General features: G+C 40.8%; 1 protein-coding gene across 12 annotated transcripts in view; it reads left to right on the forward strand.

The window, feature by feature from the left end:
- Positions 1-21,729, forward strand: part of STOX2 (storkhead box 2) — a 144,097-nt gene that overhangs the window by 97,194 nt on the left and 25,174 nt on the right. For 2 of the 12 annotated variants that reach the window (XM_077177405.1, XM_077177403.1), the window contains exon 2: positions 1,282-1,380. The exons of 4 other annotated variants lie outside the window; for them this stretch is intronic. In XM_077177405.1, coding sequence (XP_077033520.1) covers positions 1,296-1,380 — 85 coding nt within the window. In that variant the 5' untranslated portion in view covers positions 1,282-1,295. Of the gene's footprint in view, positions 1-1,281; positions 1,381-8,692; positions 8,805-20,229; positions 20,375-20,523; positions 20,644-20,697; positions 20,832-21,145; positions 21,171-21,729 lie in introns of those variants that run through there. 6 more of the 12 variants (XM_077177406.1, XM_077177407.1, XM_077177404.1 and 3 more) reach the window with 6 other exon arrangements.

Here is a 21,729-nt window from a genome sequence, read left to right on the forward strand (position 1 = left end):
ACCTTCCCCTTAAAAATTCAGGGCTTCATAATGCATGGTGTCAGCATCTACTGGAAACCTGCTCAGGATAGGTCTCTCTCTCACCTTTTACTTTAAATCTTTTGTTTTTTTGCCTTTCAGCTTAAATTTTAAAAATTACATCAATTTCCATAAAGCTGTAGATGTTTTTTCTCTCATGAGTTTAAAAACTGTCTCTATTTTTTCCTCATAACTGTTTAGATCCCTTCCTGCTCCCCCTCTACTCCTGCTTCCTTCATTTTCCATCTCATTCTGGAAGAGCGTTTCCCTTTATTATATCATGTGTGCTCTTGTGTGCTCTTCTGCTGTCCCCCATCACTATCAGCCCTCCCCTCATCCTTTCAGGCAGGATAGAGCACACTTCTAGTTACCTGTACTTTTTATCTTCTTTCTGAATCTTAAGCAGAGCTTTTCTGATCTCTCTGTGTGTTCTGGAGCTGAACATGCCAGGATCAGGACAGGGTGAGGCTGAAAGTGAAATCACGGAAGCGATGATTGAGAGTCATCTTGAAAGTAAAAAGTTAACTTTGTGATTCATTATCTTCTTTACAAGAGCTGGAAGGTTCTTTCCATGTTTGTACATTTAAAGTGCTTGCATTTTGAATGAGCTCAGGAGATTATTTGAAGATGCAAGATGCTGGGATGAGAGTTTCAAATGCATTGTTCGAGCACATTTATGAGCTTTGGAGTCTGGCATTTGTCACATCAAAACATTTAAATTGTTCTCTGTTTTTTTGGTTTTGTTGGGTTTTGCTTTGTTTTTGTTTTTTTTTCTTCTTTTGAAAGAGGTGCAGAGGGGGTTAGTCAAAGAATAGGGATAATGGCTTTAAGAAACGGAAATAGTTTGTGTGAATAATTCCAGAAGCAGATCCTTATTCAGGCATTATTAGAAACACATTTTAAATCACTTTCACCCATATATTATTGTGTGCATCCTTTGAGTTTATAATAGAAGGTGGTACAAAATCAACTCCTAATATAAGGAGTTCTCTTTCTGAAGAGGTTGCATGGCAGCATCGGGGGTATTCCTGAAGGATCATAATTTTTTTTCCTCTTTTTTTTCCTTTTCACATGCTCAGAATTTACCTGGATTATTGTGGCAACTTTCTACAAAAGTACAAAATCCTGTTAGATAAAGCAGAGGTTCAGGATGAAGTTGCTAGCCTAAATCCTTTTCTGCTTCTGAAAGTTTACCTGTGTCTCAGTTTACTGCACTTTCAGAAAGTTGGTGCTGCTTTTTAATGGACATTTTATTTTTTTCAGCTAATAGCTGGTTAATGAATAGCCCTGACTGTTGCAAGGTTACAAGAATGATGCATCCAATACAAGAGAGGCATTTGGAACATGGGGACATTTCCAGTGGTATGTCTGCCTTGTTTTGTGAGACACTATTTATCATTAAATTGACATTTAAAACAGCTGGTGTTAGGTGCTTCACTTTGTGACAGGCAGGAATTATGTCACAGGGCTTGTCTCTTTTACATATTGGTAATAGATAATGAATATTAAATGATGCTATTAAGGATCTGGGCTCCAATAAGAGGCAATAGAAAGACTTCTGGATAATCTACTGTTGACAGCAGATCTCAGGCATAAGATCACAGAAATTACAGAAAAATGTCTGGATATTGTGTTCAGGTTTCAAGAACCTGTCCACCAGTTGGATCTTCTTTTCACAATGCTTGTGTATAATTGATATTTGGTATGCTCTCAAGCAGTGAGAAAATGACAGCTTTTCATGGGCTTTGAGCATTGATGAGCTTTAAGACAAAACCACAGCAGATCTTTAAAACAGTTTGGGAACATGCAACCAAAACTTGTTTTTCCAGGGTATTTTTGTATACTTTAGAAATGGGCATTACAGAATGCTTTGCTTAGTATGATTTGTTCACTTCCAGAAAGGTTACCCTTTCAGATCCCTTGAGCATCAAAGTAGGAACAAACTGAGAGCTGGCAGTCCCTTCCTACCTAAATGCTTGGTTAGGTGCCCCAAATCTTCTTCCCAGGAGCAAATTGTCTGCTCCCGAGACTCCCACCTCATTCACGGAAGTTGCTTAATCTGCAGCATTGTACTAGCTCCAGCCTGACCTGAAAAACCCTGCTAGCTTCACATTCTTCCAGCAGCAAGCCTGTGCTGCTAAGCTTGTCAGTGTCCTTCAGAGCCAATAAGCAACTTGAAAGGTGGGGAGGATGAAATCATGCTCTAGACAACATTGCCATTCTGGTTCCTTTGCTTGTGGCATGATGTTATCACTTCAGAATCAAGATGGAAATTCCAAAAAAATATTTTCAAAGCAGTCCTGCTGCCCTGCAGGGGTTTGTCTTAATGCTTGCTCCTTTGTAGCCTGTTTTCCAGGTATTCAGATGCTTTTCCAACTAGCATCCTTCCCACAGCTGCCTTCTGGTAGGGGCCTGATTCTGAAGGTAGATGCACTTGGGGTCTTTGAGTCCCACCTCTTGCAACTGCTGCAGGTGACAGTTAAACCTTTCCATAAGTGATCAATTTTTAAACCAAATTTTGTCCCCACTGTTCCTCTTAAAAGACTCTGCCATCACTCACTGCTGTCATGGTCTCAGCTCCAGTGTGGATTTGCTGTTTGCTGAAACTGCTGTTTTCTGGGTGACGCATGGTGAGTGTCTCCCCAGTGCTGGCTGACTTGGATCCTTACCATTTGTTCTGCCTAAATGCATAGCTCAGCTTAAAGAGTAGCAAACTTCTGTGGTGTAAAAATTAGGTATTTTTTAAGGTTTACATTTTAACTGAGAAGAAGGATTGTTTAGACGGTCACATTAGATGCTGAGTAAGTTTTTGGAGAGAATCTGTTCCATAGTATGTCAGCTGTTTCCTTTTGGTTTCTTTTCAGCTTGTTTTCTGTGTGAGTGTGATGAACAAGATCTCTGTCTCAGACTTAAAATATTCTGCTTTCTTCTTGTAACATTTCTTCAAGCTTTTTTTTCTCCTTCTTGCATGCATGAAGTACTTAATGCCCTCCATCTGTATGAAAATGTTTTGTATATAATTCTAAAAGCTCCCTTAGGACTGTAGACTTTTTTTAAATGAAGCAATTTAAACATTTTCCACACAAATGGGCACTTGGGGCAAATGTCATTATAAAAATTGTTAGAATATTTGTTAGATATTTTCACAGATTATTGTAGGGGTTTTTTTTATTTTTTTTTCTCTTTCAAGACCTGCCTCTCCAGTCACAGTGGAAATTGCAAGTTAGAGAGAGTCAGCATGATTTATGTTACTGGCAGAGCAGTAAGGCGTTTGTAAGGCTGGGAAGGCAGACATTAATAAGGAAGAGAAACAATAGACAGTCTTCTCTGCTTCAGTCAACATGGTGCAGGTGTTGAGGCTGATGTAATGCTGTTCCTGCTTTCCTACTCTGAATTGTACATACATATTTATAAACACATGCGAGTCAATCAAGACTTGTGTTCACAAGATAAATTAATCTCACACAGATTGAGATACAGAACAAGGCAAAAACGCTTCAATCCAGCTCAGACTAAATGAAAGTTTTCATTTTAAACGAATGTGTTAAGATTCTCAAGTTTCATATGAGGAAATACATGATACTGGATGTTCTTGTAAGGACATATGTTGAAACTTGTTTTGTAAAATTTGAGGCTTGCATACTGTTGACTAGTAGACAGAGGCTCTATTTTGTGGAGGTTTTGGGATTCTAAGGAAATTGTTTTCTGATTTGAAACAGAGCTCCAAAGTAGACAGATTTCATGTGTAAGAAAATCCAAAACCCAGTATTTTTAGATCACATAGAACACTTAATTCCAGCAGGATCAGACTGGTTTGTTTCAAATTTGACTGTTTAAATGTTTTAAATATTGCTCTACCTAATGCAGTCTTTTAGAACAAACTAATTTGAAGGGAGAGAAAGAAACATTTCTTGCAGGAATGCCGTAACAGGAAGTTCTGACATTTGTCAAAATATTTCTCCTTCTTTCTAAAATTAATATGTAAAAAAGTATGGTTTTCTAATACAATTTAATATCAGTGGAATTGTATTCTACACAGTAGGATGTCTGCCATTCTTTGTGACTATGTCATCTGTGTTTTGGGAAGATATTGCAGCAGTGGATGGAGAAATGCAGGATCCTTCCTGTCTTCTGCATGTTACATTCCACTAGAATGGTCAAAATCTGATGTCTAATAGACCATATTCCTTGGGAAGCTCAGTTATTGCAAGTGATGGTTTTTACCAGATCTTTGGAACTACTGATGAAAATGGGTACATGCTGTTTCTGTAAGAACAGCACTATTTTTAAACATATTCTTGGAAAGTGTGCTTGCTACTTATTTCCTTGTTTATTCCAGCTGCATGTCCATACTTTAAATCTTGATGGTCTGCTGGATATGACAAACAAAGCTGGCTTTTGCAAAACTTGCTCTTTGTAGTTGAAACCAGTGCTGACAGACCTGAACCCGGATGCCATGAAAATGAATGGAATTTTGTAAGCCTTTTTAAAGCCCTTTGAAAATTCCAGCTGTCACATGGACCTGCTGTCAGGATGGTGACTGTGTCAGTCATTTTAGTGATGAGTGGCCATATTACTGTGCAATTTTGTGATAACTGAGCAGTTCTTACCCATAACTGCCAGCTCCGAGAGCAGGAGGCTCTGCTGCCTGTGCAGACTGCCTCCTACTTTGCCCTGAGACAGGATCTCCTCTGTCTTAACAGACAGGGCACCCAGTTGGAGTTTGGCATACAATGGCATTTTTTGTTTGTTTCTTTCTTTTTTGTTTTTTTGGGTTTTTTTTTGTTTTTTTTGGTTTTTTTTGGCAGGAGTAGCCTTCTGCTAGGTTAGCTCCCTAAACTAACTCATGAGAGCAGATCAAGCATAAATGGGGGCTGTCCTGGCCTGGATGAGGACAGCAATGGATAGATAGCCTTTAGGTTGGGTAGCTCTGTTGTGCAATTGGGCATCTATGATGAATGCTTTGACAAATGATGACTTGTCTGTGCAAGGGCTTTCAATTTCCTGTGGACAAAGGAGAAGTACCACAGAATACCACCAGCATGGTGATGGATTCCTCAGGCCATCTGAAGTAGTGATTATGATATCCAACAGTATTTTCCAGATTTTCTTGTCAGGTTTTAGCACAGACAAGTACATAATTTCTGTCATACATTGATGTGAGTGTTTCAAGGATGGGTATGTTTGGTCTTTTTATTTCCTGTTTAACCCTATTACTCTCTTATAAATGAAAGATTTCTGGCATGGGAGATACCATTTTGCATAAACTATTCAATAAGGTTTTATAGACCCTTAAAATTTCAAAATAAATGAAGTCTAAGGAGGGCAAACATATATCTAGGATATGGCATGTACTAGGAGCTGTATAGGCAGGCCAGAGCTCTCTCTGACCTGGTCAGCTCTGTTAATGTGAGCCAAGTAACTGCTGAACCACAGTGTTCAACACAGACTACAAAAACTGATGCAGATACATTTCTGTTAATTCCACTCACAGCGCTGAATGCTGCACAGATGTCTTGAGTAGCTTTCCAACATCTTGACCATCCCTTGCTTTTGAATCAAAGCTGTTTTCCTGGTGCTGTTTAGGAACTAAAGTAGCCTGCAGGAGTTAGTAGTGTAGAGTGTGCTAGATCTGTCCCGGAGCTTTTCCTGGTGGTTGGAAGAATCCAGGTTTGCTGTTTGAGAAACTCCTGGAGTCCTTACTGGTAAGTGTGGGGTCTCAAATTTGGTTCATGCTGTAACTAATTTACTTGATGATCATTGGTTCAGTTCAGGTTGACATTTTTAAACCAGCATCTGAGAGGGGTAAGAAGTTGGAACAAATTGAGTGCCTAGTCTGGTTAATCTTTGCCATAATCTTTCCTATTTAGCAGTGAAGGAGAAAAGAGCAAAAACACCTGTAAGCTTACAGCTTCAGAATTTTAGTATCTGGGCAAATCCTATATATGGAGATAGTAATTAGATAATTCCAGGGTTTCAGTTAACAGAAAGTATGTGGAGAAAGCTAAGGGATTCTTTGCTTTCAGATACTGCAGAAATACGTGACCATCAGATTATTTTGTTAGTTTCTTGAAATACAAACAAGATGTGCCAATAAAAATTATGGCTATTAATTATAGGCTTATCATCCTCAAGCTAATATTCATGGCATATCTTCTATGGATGGTACAATTTGGTTGAGCAGTTGCTAGTTTAGCTGTAAGCTACTGTCAGTCAGCTTGTCCTCCCTAGTTGATTGCCACATTTTTCCTCCTGTATTTGAGGGAAGAGGGAATCATAAATGTTTAATAACTGAAGGTAGATGGTTGGTCCCAAGGTCAAACACCAAAACTGATAAAATAATTTTGAGCATTTTTTTTTCTTTTTCCAAAAGAAATTTTAAAATAACAGTAATTGATGAGTATGTTAAGCTGAAGCTTGCAAGGAGAAAGTCATCTTACTGCTTCCATGGCCTCACAGATAACCATTGTATCTGAAATATGTTCGCTCTGTCTGAGCTCGGCTGAGAAGTCCTTCAGGCAGTACCAGTCATCCAGATCTTGTACAATGCCAGACAGAGCTGTTGTCATCCACCAAGGAACCATTTCCTCATATTTGACTTATAGAGAAAGCAGTGGATGTCAGTGGCATTAGTGAAGGAAATACAATTGCCAGCATGTAAAGGTCTTGGAGATTATTGGCAAATAGAGAAGCCAAAGCAATACTATGTGAAATTGATGTACAGGCTAGAAAATGTTTCAGCACAGTATGGTCATATGGCTCCTTAAAGCACTGTCTTCACTTGTAGCTTCTGTGCTGAGTCTTGGCCTGGGATTTCCTGTATGCCAGAGGTTGCATGATCATAGGAATCACCTGCTCTTGCTTTTTTATACTGCCTGGCATGGGGAAATTTGATTTATAGAGGGGTTGGCTGGTTGGTTTTTTCCACTCAGCTCTTCATTTATTATGAAAGGGCAGTGCCAGTGGTCCTGTGGGTATTGTGTGTGCATTTCCAGTGTGTAGTTGCAGGGTGAGGGAGATCCTAGCACTTATGCTTCCATCCAGTAGTTCTCAGTCTTGCTTGGAGGGGTTGGGAATTGCCTTTCAAAATTGATATTACTCTGCTGAGTTACCTTCTTGATCTCTTTCATCCATTGTTCAAGTGGAAAGTTTCTGTTTAGTTCACCTCATCTCCAGTAATAGTTTGTATATCAAAGTTTGGAATTAAAGCATTTGTGCTTTAATGTGTGCACTAAAGCACAAATTGGACATCTTCCTTAAGTAATTAAAACAATGGATGAGCTTATAAAAAGAGGAATATTGAAATTCAAGCTGAATGAGTGGTTAATAGGCTGCCAGTCTGATCTTCGGTCCCTCTGTGCGAGTGCTGGAGGCAGATGAGGTCATGGTGCTGATTCTTGACCACAGCACGCTGCAGACACCTCTTGTGTCTTACCAGTGTTTGCCCAGCTGTGTCCCAAACACCGAATTACTGTGACTGTAGTACTGCTTTAGCTTTCTTGTAAATATCCATCAGCTAGGTGTGGTTAGGCTGTGCATGTGCATGCCTGAGGACCATAAGATACACCAGCCCTAAAAACCAAGATGTGCATTTACTCTTGTGAAGAAAGCCCTCAGCCCAGGTTCAGAGAAAGTTCAAATTCATGCTCAGGATTCACAGCAGGCACCTATTGTTACCCTGTGATTTGCCTTCATGAACTTATTCTCCTTCTTGCCTTTGATGAAACCAAGAGAGATGGACAATGTGGTTTGATTTAGCTTTCGATTTGCTCTATAGCTGTGGTTTTCAGCATGTGTACTGATCACTGTTTTGACAAACCATATTTTGGTCATAGAACCTTCTGCATCCATTAAAAATAGAGGCAGTGGGTCTTTCTACACTTCTTGTGCAAAAATGTTTTCATTATGGTTGCCCTTTCAGACAGTAATTTCTAAATATAGGTGACTAATCAGCTGAAATTTTTGCACAAGTTCAGATTCAGATTCTACTCAATAGCAGCCAGAGAGGAGCATTTTGCTGTTGGTCCTTTGACCCCCTTAAACTCTAAAAACAAAACAGCAAAAACCTTGGATCAGTCCTGAAGCCGTGTTGAATTGGAAAGTTGCATAGAATACTTGATGGGTATTTTGAAGTACTTTTGAAGTGGGAGGTGGGTTTAATCGCAGTGGCTGTTCAGATTTATTTCTGGCATCAGCAGCACACGTCCCATCACATCACTGCCCTCAGGGAGGCAGAGGGGTTTTTGTCCCTTTGTCCTGCTTTTTTGGATTACCAACCCCAGGGTTTTTTGTGAGGACAGAGTGCTTGTAGATGAATCGGATGGAAATCTGCTTTACCATCATGTAAAATCAACAACCTCGAACAAAAACACAAAGCCCCACGACCTCCAGGCCAAAGAAACCAATCAACAAAACCCCCCTTCTTTTATTTTAGTTTCTGAGTTCTCCCTGTCTGGGATTTTGGCCGTTCTGAAGCAGCAGCAGCAGCACGCAGGGGGTTGCATGTCCTGTGGGAGTTGCTCATGCATCCAAAATGGCTGGGGCGTGGGTGGCCTTTGCTAGGGGAGAACACTCTGCTGGCTTTTGGTAGAAAATGTCGTGCAAGGGTGGGAGTAACGTCCCATCTTCCGACTAGGCGCATATTGCTTTTTCTCCGTGTTTCGGGGCCCTGAAGCGTTGGCAGCTTTCGGGGATGGGTTCGGGATGGGAGCTGTGGGGGCCGGGCCCCGCGTTGCCGCGGCGGAGGGCGGGCAGTCGCGCCTGGCCGCTGCCGGAGGTGCCGCTCGGTAGGTACCGCTCGGTAGGTGCCGCGTCCCGGTACCGGGGAGCCGCCGGGCTGCCGTGGGCGGTCCTTGGCCATTCGGCTCGGTTGCCCGCTTTGCTGCGCGATAAAAGCTTCGTCAGCAGCGCGGGGCGCTGGGAGGCTGCGCCGCGCTCCCGCCTGTACCGGCGGGCGGGCTGTACCGGCGGGGCAGCGCTTCCCCCGGCAGGCGCGGTGGTGCCTTGCCCGGTGCTCGGCATTAGCCTGGCCTGGCTGCAGCGGGGCGCTGGCAGGTGCCGGTGCCGGTGCTGGTGCCGGTAGCGGCCCAGCGTCTCTGCAGCGTTCCGGTGCACGGAGGCGGCCGCGGCGCCCCCGGCGCTGGCAGCGCTCAGTGCGGCTGAGCGCGGGGATCGTGTCTCACGGCACGGCTCAGCCCTAGGAAGCTGCAGAGCTTAGTGGCAAAGCGAGTAAGTCTGGTCTACCTAAGCACTTCCTTTGAGGTTCTTTATTGCTAGTGCTGGAGGGCAAAAGAAACAACGTTTTTAAATAGGTTGCAAAATTTCAAAGCCTATTTAAAGCACACTGAAGCATCTCGTCAGTCGTCTGTGTTGTTTTTTCTCAACGTTCTTAATAGTTGTCCTGGTGCAAAATAGAAATATAAATTTTCCAGACTGATGGGTGAGACTCCAGGTAAAGCCTTGATCAGCTACTGCAAATCTGTCCAATGTTTTCTTCCAGTTCTAGAACAGAAATTGGTATTAGTGCCTACACTCATAGTGCTGGAAGAATCTCCCCCTCCAGCTCCTATAGGGCCTTAGTAAAGAATCTTCCTGAAGTTGCAAGATACTCTCACACTGTACAATTGCTTGCACCACAGGTCAGACTGAAGATTGTGAGCCAGTCTGTTCTAGGACTTTTAGATCTTAATCTTAAAATCTGGGACAGTCCCTGAGGGATAAATTATGCATACATAGTACACCTGATGTGTTGGACCTGCTGCTCATGTGAGATTAGACTATATGCATATAGTAGCTAGTTTCCAGACATCAGGCAGCCTGAGTTGCCAGGCATCTAGAAAAGTGAGTAATTCAAAAATATGGGAAAAATCTGCATCTGTAGGCATGCATGGGCCATAGGATTTCTGTGAATAATGTAGGTGTCTGTTGTCACCTGGTATCACCCTTCCTTTTATCCCTCCTTCCCCAAGCAGATATTTCTAGACTTCCTTTTGTATTTTTTTTCTAGTCACTTTCTGAAACTTATTACTAGCTTTGAACACTTGTGAATAAACTAACCAGCAGACCGTGGAGGAGAGTGGTCTGACTGATGTCTATGCTTGCAAAATCAAATGACTGAGGAGTCCAAAGGTATAAAAGTTTCAGAATTCATCTCCCATGTAATAGCTCAGGAGGTAGCCTGCAGTTTATTCCATTACTTAGGAGCTGTTAATGAAAGCAATATCTTATTTTACAGTATTATTGAAAAAAGGGTGCATGCCAGACAAAGACAATTTACAACCCATTTATTTTCAGCATTCTCTTAATGCCCATTATTTGGAGTAAAACCCATCTTCTGACAGACCAGCTTCTTAGCTCCCTTAATCCTGCAACAAAGTGATAATCCTTTATTTGTGACCTCATAGGCTGTTGCTACAGAGAATGCTGTGATATCAGAAAGCCAACACTGTGACTTCACTGTTGGTGGAAGCCATAGTTGAAGATGACCCACTCTGGAGGCCTGGGGGCAGTTTATATCCTTTTGGTATTGTGCAAGTGCTTCCTAAGGAGCAGTATCTGGCAAACAGAACTGCATAATGTCTGTCTACCTAGGTGATGAATGAGACAATCAGAGGCAGTGTGAGAGGGGAAAATATGCGGTGATTATGTTTTCAAGGTTATTTTTGCCCTTGGAAGATGTTATCAGGAAGAAAACTGTCACTGGGAAGCTGCACTCAGCTTTTGTATCCTCAGTCTCCAAAGATATGAAGAATACCAGAACTGTACTCTCTAAAGCAAGAACTACTTACTCTGTGTACCTTAAGAATATAATTTTGTAACCCCCAAACTTTTCTTGGAAACACTAATAACATCAAAACTTCCATCAAAAAATGTTTGTCAGGAGCAAGGCAAAAGACATGTAAATCACATACAAACCTCTATGCCCTGAAGTAGACTTTTAGGCTCTTGTTTGTAAACTGAAGTATGAAGGAGAAGTGTCCAAGACTTTCAGGTATTTCCAGATACCTTACATGCCTGGATTCTTTTTACATTTGAGTGTAAGCTTCTGTGCCATGTTCCAGAAATGAGTGCCTAAAATTAGGCACTCTTAGTAAGTCTTGATTTTAAGAAGTACTGATAGTACAGCAGCACTCAATGGAGATAAAGGGAAATGAAAACCCACATCAGGTTTGAAACTCAAGCTGCGACTATTAGAAACAACATATGGCAATAGAAGCCACATTTGCCTCCCTTACTATCTCTGCCTTTTCCTATAACAGGAAGATTTTACAGAAATAGTACTTGCAACTCTAAATGTCAATGGCTATGTACTCTTGAAGACTGAAGCTATCAGAACCCAGAAAAAAAATACTAGTCGAAAGTTAATTCCTTTGTTTAAACATTTAGTTTTTGAATGCATCATGATCATATGATTGAACAACAGGAAGATATATGCTTTCCTGTAACAAAATTAGTATTTTATTTTTACTATTGTTTATTCAATTTTTAAATTTCACCTTTTTGTGCATGATACAACAGGTCATGCAGATGAATTTAGCAGGATTGTGCATGTACTACCAACTGCATTGATAAAACTTCTGGAAGTTTTACAAACTAAATCAGGTTAAACAAAATACTCTTATTCCAAAATAAATGGCTATTTATGTAGGTATAGTTACACCAAGATGGTTCTGACAGTAAATTAGTCTTTTAGACCAAAGTCCTGAGGTCATTTTCCATCTTATCCCCGTTACACAGGTGTTCTTCAAATTATGTTCCGAGCTTGTATCAAACTGGATACTGCATAACAAATCCATGTTGGAATAACTCAGTCAAATGCAGTACCAGAAATGAAATACCACAGTTTAAAGCAAAAATTCTCATGCATTATGCATAGGCTTTGCAGACCATGCAGGACACCCTTTGGGTAGCCTCACATTTTCAAGTTCTTGTGGATTACACCATCTTTTTATGAAACTACACGTGCATGTGTGCTTTTAAGAGCTGCTCAGAATGCAGCAGAACACTTCTAAAGACAGTATTGGTGATGACATGCTGAACTGCTTTCACATGTTTCTGTTCAAACTACCCAAACCATTAACATGCTCCCTTAGTGGTGTTGTATGTGTGTCTTATTAGCATGCACACTAATTTACTCTCAACTTTTTTTACTGTCCTGTAAGCTCCCACCCTTCTCCTAGCTTTGATCTTTCATCATAAAAGCTTAGAAGCAGCTTTTTGGATATGAAGCTTTTTGGATATGAAGCTTTTCTTTTTAGCTATTCTGCCTGTTCCAGGCACTGGGAGGGGAGGAGGGCTCTTTCCAAGGCAGTGTAGTAATATGTAGGTACCCTTGGCAGGTGCTTGGTGCTCTGCTGGGGATGCTGCCTTTCCTGGGTCATTGGCACCTGGGCTCGGGCTTGGGTCTGCAGCACAAGATAACATTTGTTCTTTCGGGCTTTTAATTGAGACTTTGAGTGGAGGCTTTCTCTGAATCCTTTGTGTGGCAGGGGGTGAAGGTCAGCCCAGAAAACAAAACAAAGGCAAGCACCAAGTGGATGCAAAGCACATGCAGATCAGCTGTCACAAAACAACTGTCCTTTGTTCACTTATTTCTTCACTGATACACACAGCCATTCTCACTTTGCTTATTCCAGCAATCCTGTAGATCCTTATTTTTTCCCCAGCCTTCCTACAGCTGGAGGTACTAATTTTATTTTTTACCATTTGTTTATTATTTCTGCATCCATTTAGCCCTGCTAAGCATTTAGATTCTTTTAACAAGTCTTCTTTCAGAAGTAACATTTCATATGCTGCATTGTTTGCTTTAGGAATAAAACAAAAATCAGCTCATTCCTCACATTTCCTTTTAACCTTTCCTGTGTTCTTTCTTTCTTATACTGTTTCTTGTTTTTCTCTCCTGTCTTCTTCTGCTGCTAATTCAATCTTTATAGCCTAGGTTTTTCCTTAGGTAGCCTCTGTATCAACTCTCTTAAGCTTGTAGCTAGTCAGATAGGAAGAACAGCAGGGGTTTCAAAAAGTGCATCCCCTGTAGGAGTGTCTGAGGGCTGCTCTGTGCCGCAGTTCCAGCCTCACAAAGGGGGTGGCCAGGTGAGAGAGGAGCCTGTACCATCCCTTTCACCATGTGCAGTGCCATGTTTACTGATAATCAGAAGTGCTTTTGCAGCAGAGAGCCTTCTCAAGCTCTGGTTCTGACCTAACTCAAACCTAACTTAGGTTTTCACCTAAGTAGGGAGGCCAGTAAGATCTGGGTGAGTTAAAGTACTGCCTGTGGAGATTGCTTGGTGAAAGAATACGATGGTAACTATAAGGAGTTTTTTCTTAATGGCCAAGAGTAAGAAATTACAACATGGTGACAAGATATAAGGAAAGACTTATTTTGTTGTTTTAATGTGTGTTAGAAAATAACTATCTTGCTATGGCATAAAATGTAGTAATTCAGAGTTTGGGTTTATCCTCTATGCTTTGATCTCAACCTTTTTTGGTACATTATTTTTTTCTCACTGTGTCCTGTGTTTGCTTGTGAAATTTGTTAAAGAAATTATCTTGATTCTCCTTTTGCTAGCCTTTTGGTTAAGTTCAGTTGAAGGTGAGATCATCATCAGCTCCTGAGATCATCTCAGGAATCTAGCCTTGATATCCTAGTTTAGGTCTCTCTATACTGAATAAGAGGGCAAAGAGACAACTATTTTTATGTGCTCTCATCTTTCAGAAAACTGGGTCATAGCGACACTCAGGGAGCACAAGAACTCCACGCTCTAGTGCTTTATAAATGCTTGGTGGAAGTCCAAAAGAAGAGTCTTGTCAAGCTCAGTTTAGTGTGGAGAGGAGAAAAAAGAAGGATGGCCCCTTCTGGGCCCTATAAATGGTTAATGGTGCTTTGTGCAGCAGGGATCAATACCAAATGTTTGGGGTTTAATAGCTATACAAAAAATCTGAAGGATGGAATGTATAATGAAGTGGTAACCCTGTCTGTCAGTCGCAGTTGTTCAGGTTCATTAAGACTGCTGAGGAGGATTTCAGAAGAGACTAGCGACAGCTGAGTGAAACAGCTGAGCAATTCTGCAGAGTAGTGACATCAGCACTGTAGGATAAAGCAGTGCAGTGGGCACTGACAAAATAGTGCTTAAATTGGTTAAGTTTTGTGCTTTTTTAGGAGCATGGTCTCTGCGTGTTGCTGGAGTCGGTGAATGCGTTAGATGAGTCAGGAGTGGTAATTAAAAGTCTAAACTTATGGCTATAAATGAGGAGGTACGTAAGAAGTCATACAAGAGAGGTTGCTCTGTGAAATTGGTAATTTTATCCTTTTGGATACTATAGTTTTATGGCTCCTATACAAGGCAATTTTCAGATTTCTGAGATTTCATTTTAAAATGGTAGAGCAGCAGGTAGAGATGTATTGCTGTTTAAAAAGTAGTAAAATGTCTGTTGTAGGTTTTAGTTTACTGCTTCCTGTAAATAAATGCTCAGTAAAATTCAAAAGTAAAAGATTTGTGAAATGGACAGGAGGAAGTATTTCATCCAGTGAGTTGTTTAATTGTGGGAACCCCTGGTTCCAGGTACTGTCATTTATTTGGGGAGGTAGGTTTTGGTTGCTGCATTTGCTGATAGTTATACTCATTGGGATAAAAAGTCAAAATATGCCAGTCCCTGAGGATCTCAAAAGAACTGTTTCTGGAACAAGGGCATTTCCCTTTAAGGTGCAATATGCACTAGTGGTAATGTGTGCAGTTGGATTTCTAATGCTTCCTCTATAAAATGATTGATGAGTATGAGGCAGGGAGAGGATTTGGTGAGTTGCTGAACTGTTGTGCCATGGCATTTCCTTTGTTCCCATCCTCACAGCTAATCCCCACACAGGTGAGACCAAAGGACACAATTTGAAAGAATTTTGAACCACTGTGGGAAGCAGGGGTCATTGCATCTACCTCATGCAGGTAGAGCATAGGGGCAGAATATACTAATACAGCTTCTTCATGTATTGAGTTGTAAAATATTTCAATTTCACTTTAAAGTACATCTTCTTAAAGGTACTCCAGCCATATTGAAAACTCTACTCTCAACTACAGGGAAAAAAATGACCCAGTAAACTCTCAACTGCTAAGTCTTTGGAGCATCTAACCTTTTCTTTTTAAAAGCACTTCGGCACTAAGTTAATTGATTCCATGCCTGGCCTTTTCATCAGTTCTCTCCTAGCCAGGAAAAACTGGGCTGTTAAAGGCTGCTGCAGTACCATGGGACTTGTGTTCAGTGTTGCAGGTTCTTATTTTAACCTGATGTTATCTGCCAGTCATCACTATTGGTTTGAAAAGCTGTAACCATTACAGTACTGTCTTTGGGCTGAAAATCTTTTAATGGTTACAGCAGTCAATATAAATGAGAGAGAGTGCACTATGTCTTCGGGTTGTGTTGCTAATTATCACTTCACCTTTCAAGAATTTTTTCTGCTGACTAGATTCTTGCTGAATATTTGCTGCAGCATCTCCAGCCACACTGCATGTGTTCTGGCTAAACTGAAGAGGATAGTGAAGAACATCTTGTTAAGACCTTCAACAACTGTGTTTTGTGCTTTCAGAAGTGTTTGGAAAGGAGCATTTTTATCTGTGTTTTTAAAATTTCTATAAGAAAACATCTAGGTTTATCTTTGTTGGGTTTTCTTTCTTTTGTTTCTCATTTGCTTACTCTCTCTTGCCAAACCTCCTCTAGTGTCAGGTTTTTAAAATGCTTCTATCTTTCCTTGCATTTGCTGTTTGCTGCCAGAGAACAGGCAGGCTTTGTTTTTGAGGGAGTGGGGTGTTGGTGTGGTTGATTACAATATAGCATTAACATGAGTCAAATTAATTTGATAGTAGCAGATTTTCTATGAAAAAGCCCCAAACCCTCCTCTTATCTCATTTTGTGGTCCTAATGACAACATATATGTTACAGAATTCTTCTCTGTGGTTTAAAATATCACATACTTTCCAGTGAGCTATAATTTAAAGAAGACTCATTTAGTAGCTGAATTCTAAAAAGACACAATTGTTTTACCTAGTGGGCTTTTTGAGGGAGGGACGTTGGTTGCCTTGGTTCTCCCGTTAAGACTTGATGTTTTCATTCAAATGCTGTTTCCTGGCTGGTTGTGTTAGGAAGTGTCACACTGGATAATGATTCTGTCCTGCATTAGGTAACACTTAAAGCATTGTTTGGTTTTGGTCCTAGGTTTTGAGATTCTATTTTAGAATGTGGTAAGCAGAGATGCTTAAAAATGGCTAACAGCTGAGAAAAATGGGATGATCAAAGATCCTTAATCATATCCACAGAGCGAGCTGTTGAAGATCGTGGTCTTGGGAGTCAAACCTAGAAATATTTGCTTCAAACTCACTTGCAGTCAGCATAAAAAGGTTAACTGGAACTGCTTGCTCAGTTGTAGGGTGGCAGTGAGCCCCCAATAAAATACAGCTGTGGGGAAAAAAGCAGGGTATAAAGTAGGGTATTTCTACTAAAAGTAAGGAAATTGCAATTTCCCATGCAGGTGGGAGGTTAGCTGGAACACTAGAATATGGTGTAGAATTCTGGTTGTTTCTTTTAAAGGAAAGTTACGTAAGTTCGAGTAAATGTAGAGGAGTCCTCTAACAGGATTAAAGGGACAGGAAGGGCAGACATAGAAAAGAACTCTAGAAGAGTATGATTTTTAAAGGCCAATGCACTGAGATCTGAAGGAGAGGAGGTGTGTTCTCTGCTAATAAACTGGCGTGTAAGCAGCAGGAGTAAGGAAAAAAAAAAGAGGAAGGATATTTAGCTCCTAGACAGCACAGAAACAGATGGGTTTTACTTATTGAGATCTTAGTGAACTTAATACCCTGATCATGTTTCCTCTTGTGATTTCTTAAAGAACCAGGAGATTTGTTCAGGTAAGTCAAGCGGAACTTATTAGCATACTGCAAGTAAGTTGTTGTTAGTGGAGCACTAATATGTCAGAATTTCTTGTATTAAGAGATTTCCTAAAGAAATGGAAGTGTAAGTTGGTATCTTTCTGATGTTCCTCAATCTGGTTTCTTCTGAGACCACTTCTGGATTCCTGGGCTGTGTTCCTAGTGTAGTGTCTGGGTGGTTCCTGCTTTGTGAAATCCCTTCTTGTGGAGCTGATCATGATGACCAACACTGAAATTAGCTCAGTTGGTTGGAACATGGTTCTAAAAACACCAAGGTTGCAGGTTTGGTCTGTTTATGAGCTGTTTACTAGTGTTGGACTTGATGATCCTTGTGGGTCCCTTCCAACTCAGAATATTCTATAATCCTCTGGTAGATGATTATGGTCTCTGCAGCTACAGTTGCTGAGCACTGATAGCTGATTTTAGCCTCTGAAATTTGGGTAACTGGTACAGGCAAGATGGACTTGCACTCTTGATAACCTTCTTGGCTTCTTTTGAGCATGTTCTTTTTTATGCTTTTTTATTTTCTCTCATGTGTTACCATGTGTGTGGGTCTGTGTGTGTGTATCCCCATTTTAGCATATTCCTTTCCTTCTCTTGAGTTTCCCTCTAGTGATTGGGAAAGGGCTGTGGCAAAGGAGGGGAATCCCAGGCCCCAACTTGGGAAGACTGAAGGATACATGCAAGCTAATGTAGAGTTTGACAAAGGAGTGTGTGCAAACAAAGAAATTGGGATGTTTACATCATCTGCTTCCTCAGAGTGTGATGAAGATTGATGTTAAGCTATACTGCATTTTGTACTGGTCTGTTTGGATGCACATGCATGCATGGAGTTATACAGAAAGAAGCATGTGGTGTATTTGTGCTGTATGCTATCAGTAAGGCAGCTTTTGTTTTAGTACCAACCTCCGTCGTGCTACGGGGGGAGATGTGGAATGGAGGAAAAGAGCACCTGCCCTGGTTGGGGAATGCATGTGGGATTTTGGCTAGGGCTTCCTCCTGTGAGGCCATGTCCTGGGACATCACTGATGATGGCAGCACTGGTTTGTCCATCAACTTCAGCTCTTCTAAACATTCTCATTTATATTTTCCTCACTGCTGGTCTCTCACTTTTGCTCTCTGCTATGCTTGAGGTATCAGGTATTTCTTGTTGTTGTTAATACTGCTTAAAGGGCTGTGTAACAGTGCTGTAAACTGAGGAATTTGAGTAAAGGCATGCCTAGGTGCATGCACACAAGATGTCTATGCATGCTTGGTCCATTCCAGGTATCTATAGGCATCACACATACAAGAGGAATTGTCTCACTGAAAGAGCTTGCAGTTGTATTAGTCTGTTCAGAATACTTGAGTTGGTCCTGAGCATATAATATGGATTCAAGTGCTACAGGTAGAGAGAAAAGCTATTTAGACTGCAGTATTACCTTTAGCTTTCTTCTGCCAGTGTTTTAACTTTGCTGTTAGTTGCAAGACTGCTGCAGCAAGAACTTGTGCGTGTCTGTGAAAACAGTGCTGCATGCATGGGCCCATTTAGCTTTGCATGGCAGTTGTCTGGTGCAAAGGGGAAGGAGATTGGAACTGTTGTTTTTACTTTCAATAAGTGCTTGTTCTAATTCACTTTTTAAATTTTTTTTCATGGGATAGGTTTTGTTGCTGTAAAGTGGGTGTGTACTTAGTAGACAACCAGAGTTGCTGAAGGACAATCCTAGGGGACCCAAAACATTGTAAATGTCAAGTTGGATTCAATAGAGGTGTTGTGGCTGATGCTGCAGCTCCAGTGAAGGCAAAAATTCTGTAAAGCTGAAGGAAGATTTGCTGGAAGGAGGCCTTTCAGGGAACACAAAAATTGTTGACTGTGCGTATAGCAAGCCCCCAGCTTTTAATGTTGAGATTATGGCTACTGTGTAACTACTGGTGTGGTACACTTGTCAATTGATGTGTATGGCTTTGCTGCTCAACAACCCCCACAGACCTGGGGCCAAAAGTGATGTTTGTTCATATAACAAACTGTAGCTGTATAACCCAGCTATTTACTTGTCCTCTTGAAACACACAGACCTGTTTAAGGCTTGGTTGGATTCTTTCACTGCCAGGGTTTTTGAAGGGCCAGGGTGGTAGTGACTTATGTATTTCATTCAGTCCTAAGCACCTGGTGTGTTCATTTGGTGAAACACATAGGGGAACTGCCTGTTCCAGCATAGCACAGGTGAGTCCTAAAGTGCTGTGTTTCAAAGTTCTGTGGATTATGTGCCTTCTTTGCTTCAAACCATTTCAGAATGCATGGAATGTAGGAACCTTTAAAGAGGTGCTTTGTAGCAAAACTTCCTTTTTCCTTTTGCACCTACATTTTGGCATATTGGTCTGATTTTGATGGTTAGGTCATGACTAGAAATAGTTCTTTTACAGTAAAGTCAATTTTAAGTGTTTCCTTCTTTTAAAATAATATCTCAGAACAAATAAAAATGTTCCTCTGAAACAGCAGCATCTGTCTCTCATCTCGTACACTATTCCTATTTCTTCTGTGTCTTCCTGATACTTTACCTTAGCATATCCTCACCAAGTAAAAGAAAACCTAGCACTGGGAGTGAGATCCTGACACAGTGACCTCGTTCTGAGCATTACCTTCTTTGTCAGTGGTAGCAGAAGCTGAAGCAGCTCTGCTGGCCCTCGGCTCTTGGAACAGTTTGACATTTTCTGTCTGGCATGGTTTCAGGGCTCACTTTGTTTTAAGCCCAAATGGTGAATGGGATAATGAAAAATAAGCTTACAAGAACTTGTCCACTGCTTCTAATTTTTTGATTAACAGTTCACAGCAGCACAACTTTGATCTAGTGTACAGCAGAGCTGCTTGTTACATTTAGATCTGCAGCATTCTTCAGGACTGACAAAAGAGAGTAAATCATTCTTTTTAAATAATAGACCTAAAACTGGTAAGTGTCATGAAAAATAGTGAATAGTTAAAGAAAATACTGCTCTGTGTAAGTATCTGTATGCCCATGTATGTCTGTGCATTTATGTTTCCGTGTATAGGGGGAGTTGTGCATTACATCAAGAAGATATGTTAAGGGTGATTTTTTTTATCTTGACTACAGGGTTAAAGCTTTAACTTGTCTGTGCTAATGCATGTAAATAGCTTTCTTGTCCACTTAATGAGAAGGCTGGCTTGTTATCCTGTACAATGCAGCTGGGCACTGTTCCAGAAGCATAGGCACTTCATTTCAAAGACAAAGAAGCCAGCGCAGACACAGGGAGAAACCTGGAACATTGCGCTGTGGATTTTTTCAGAGCGATGACTCATTTCAGTTCACAAAGGATTCTGGGCAGGGTAGTGAGAAGTCAGGTTGGCTGATCCATTCCTATGACTTCACTTTGCAGAGAGCCAGGGAGAAGAGGAGTGACACTGCAGAATCCTGAGGCACTGCAGTGGAGAGGTGCTTTGCAAAGACTGTGAGTGCCTTCGGAACAGGGGGTGGTATCAGAACGTGATTTCAGCCATTCCATGGAAACAGGGCAAAGAGAGAGAGATGTTTTCAAAACACTGTGTGGGAGTTATATTTGTAGTCCCTTTTAGATTCTTCTCCACCTCCTCTGTAATTTCTTAACCATTTATTTCTCATGCTTATATGAGAATTGCATGAAATAGTGTTCCTTTCAGTGGACCTGCATAGATAACTGCATTTTTTTCTTCAGTTTGCCCCTATTTCCTGCTTTGAGAGGTGGGTGTTCAGCATATTAATGCCTAAAAGCATGCTTTGTTTTCCTTCTTTCAGGTCCTGTGGCACTGACCTATGCTGCATTCAGCCAGCTTCCACAGTGATATAAAGCCCCAATATGCACATTGTTGTTACATCACAGCTTCTCTGGATACTGTACTGGAGCATGGAACCAGACCATAGGGGTTCAGGTAAGTCCCCCTTTTTTAACATATTGTGTGCCAGGAATACAGACATGGACATTTATTAAAAAATGCATTTGAAAAATATTGTTTGGGGAAACACATTCTAAAGCACACAATATATTAAAAAAACACAATCCCCCCACACCTCCTTCCCAGGATAAGCAACGCTACAGAAATCTCCTCAACTGAATCCTCTGGGAAAGTTCCGTGCTCCAGCAGAAACTTTTTATGATCATAGTTGTAACACGTGCTGGTATATCACTTTGGATCAGGAGGCAGCTGGCCACAGGACATGAACAAAGAAAAGGAAAATTAAAGCACAGGAAATACACAGGATGAATGCATGTAAGATGAGTCTGCTGACTGTGGGTAATTTAGCACCTGTTTCTGAAAGTTGGTGCCACTTGGTGAAGCTGGAGATCATGATTTTAGCTGGTTCTGAATGATTAAAAAGATCAATTTACACAGTTGAAGTTAATAACTAGTAAGGAACTAGAACTCTGTTTAGGTTTGTTATATTGGTTATGGTAAGTTTGATATGTTTTCTTCAGGCTGTGTAGATTTGGAGTGGTCACGCTCTTGGAAGTGTTCATTATTTATTTTGGTGGGTGTGCATTTCAGAGATGCAGAGGGAACTTGCTGGTTAGTGAATGAATTATTACTGCATTTGTGGAGCCTTTGTTTAAGCTGCTCTTAAACAGGAATAAATGGAAAAATCTTTAATGTATTTTTTTATTGTTGTTATCCGTCCTCTAATATCTGTATCTGTCCAGTAAACACAACCTGCAATGTTTTTCATAAAATACTCCAGGAAATGTAGCTTAAAAGGAGGATTTAGGCTATGTCTGGAAACAGAACAAGCAACATTTCTTCTAATTTTCTTTGTTTCTGATTTTGTCAGTGA

The sequence above is a fragment of the Agelaius phoeniceus genome, chromosome 4 (genome assembly GCF_051311805.1).
Source record: "Agelaius phoeniceus isolate bAgePho1 chromosome 4, bAgePho1.hap1, whole genome shotgun sequence".
NCBI classification, from domain to species: domain Eukaryota; kingdom Metazoa; phylum Chordata; class Aves; order Passeriformes; family Icteridae; genus Agelaius; species Agelaius phoeniceus.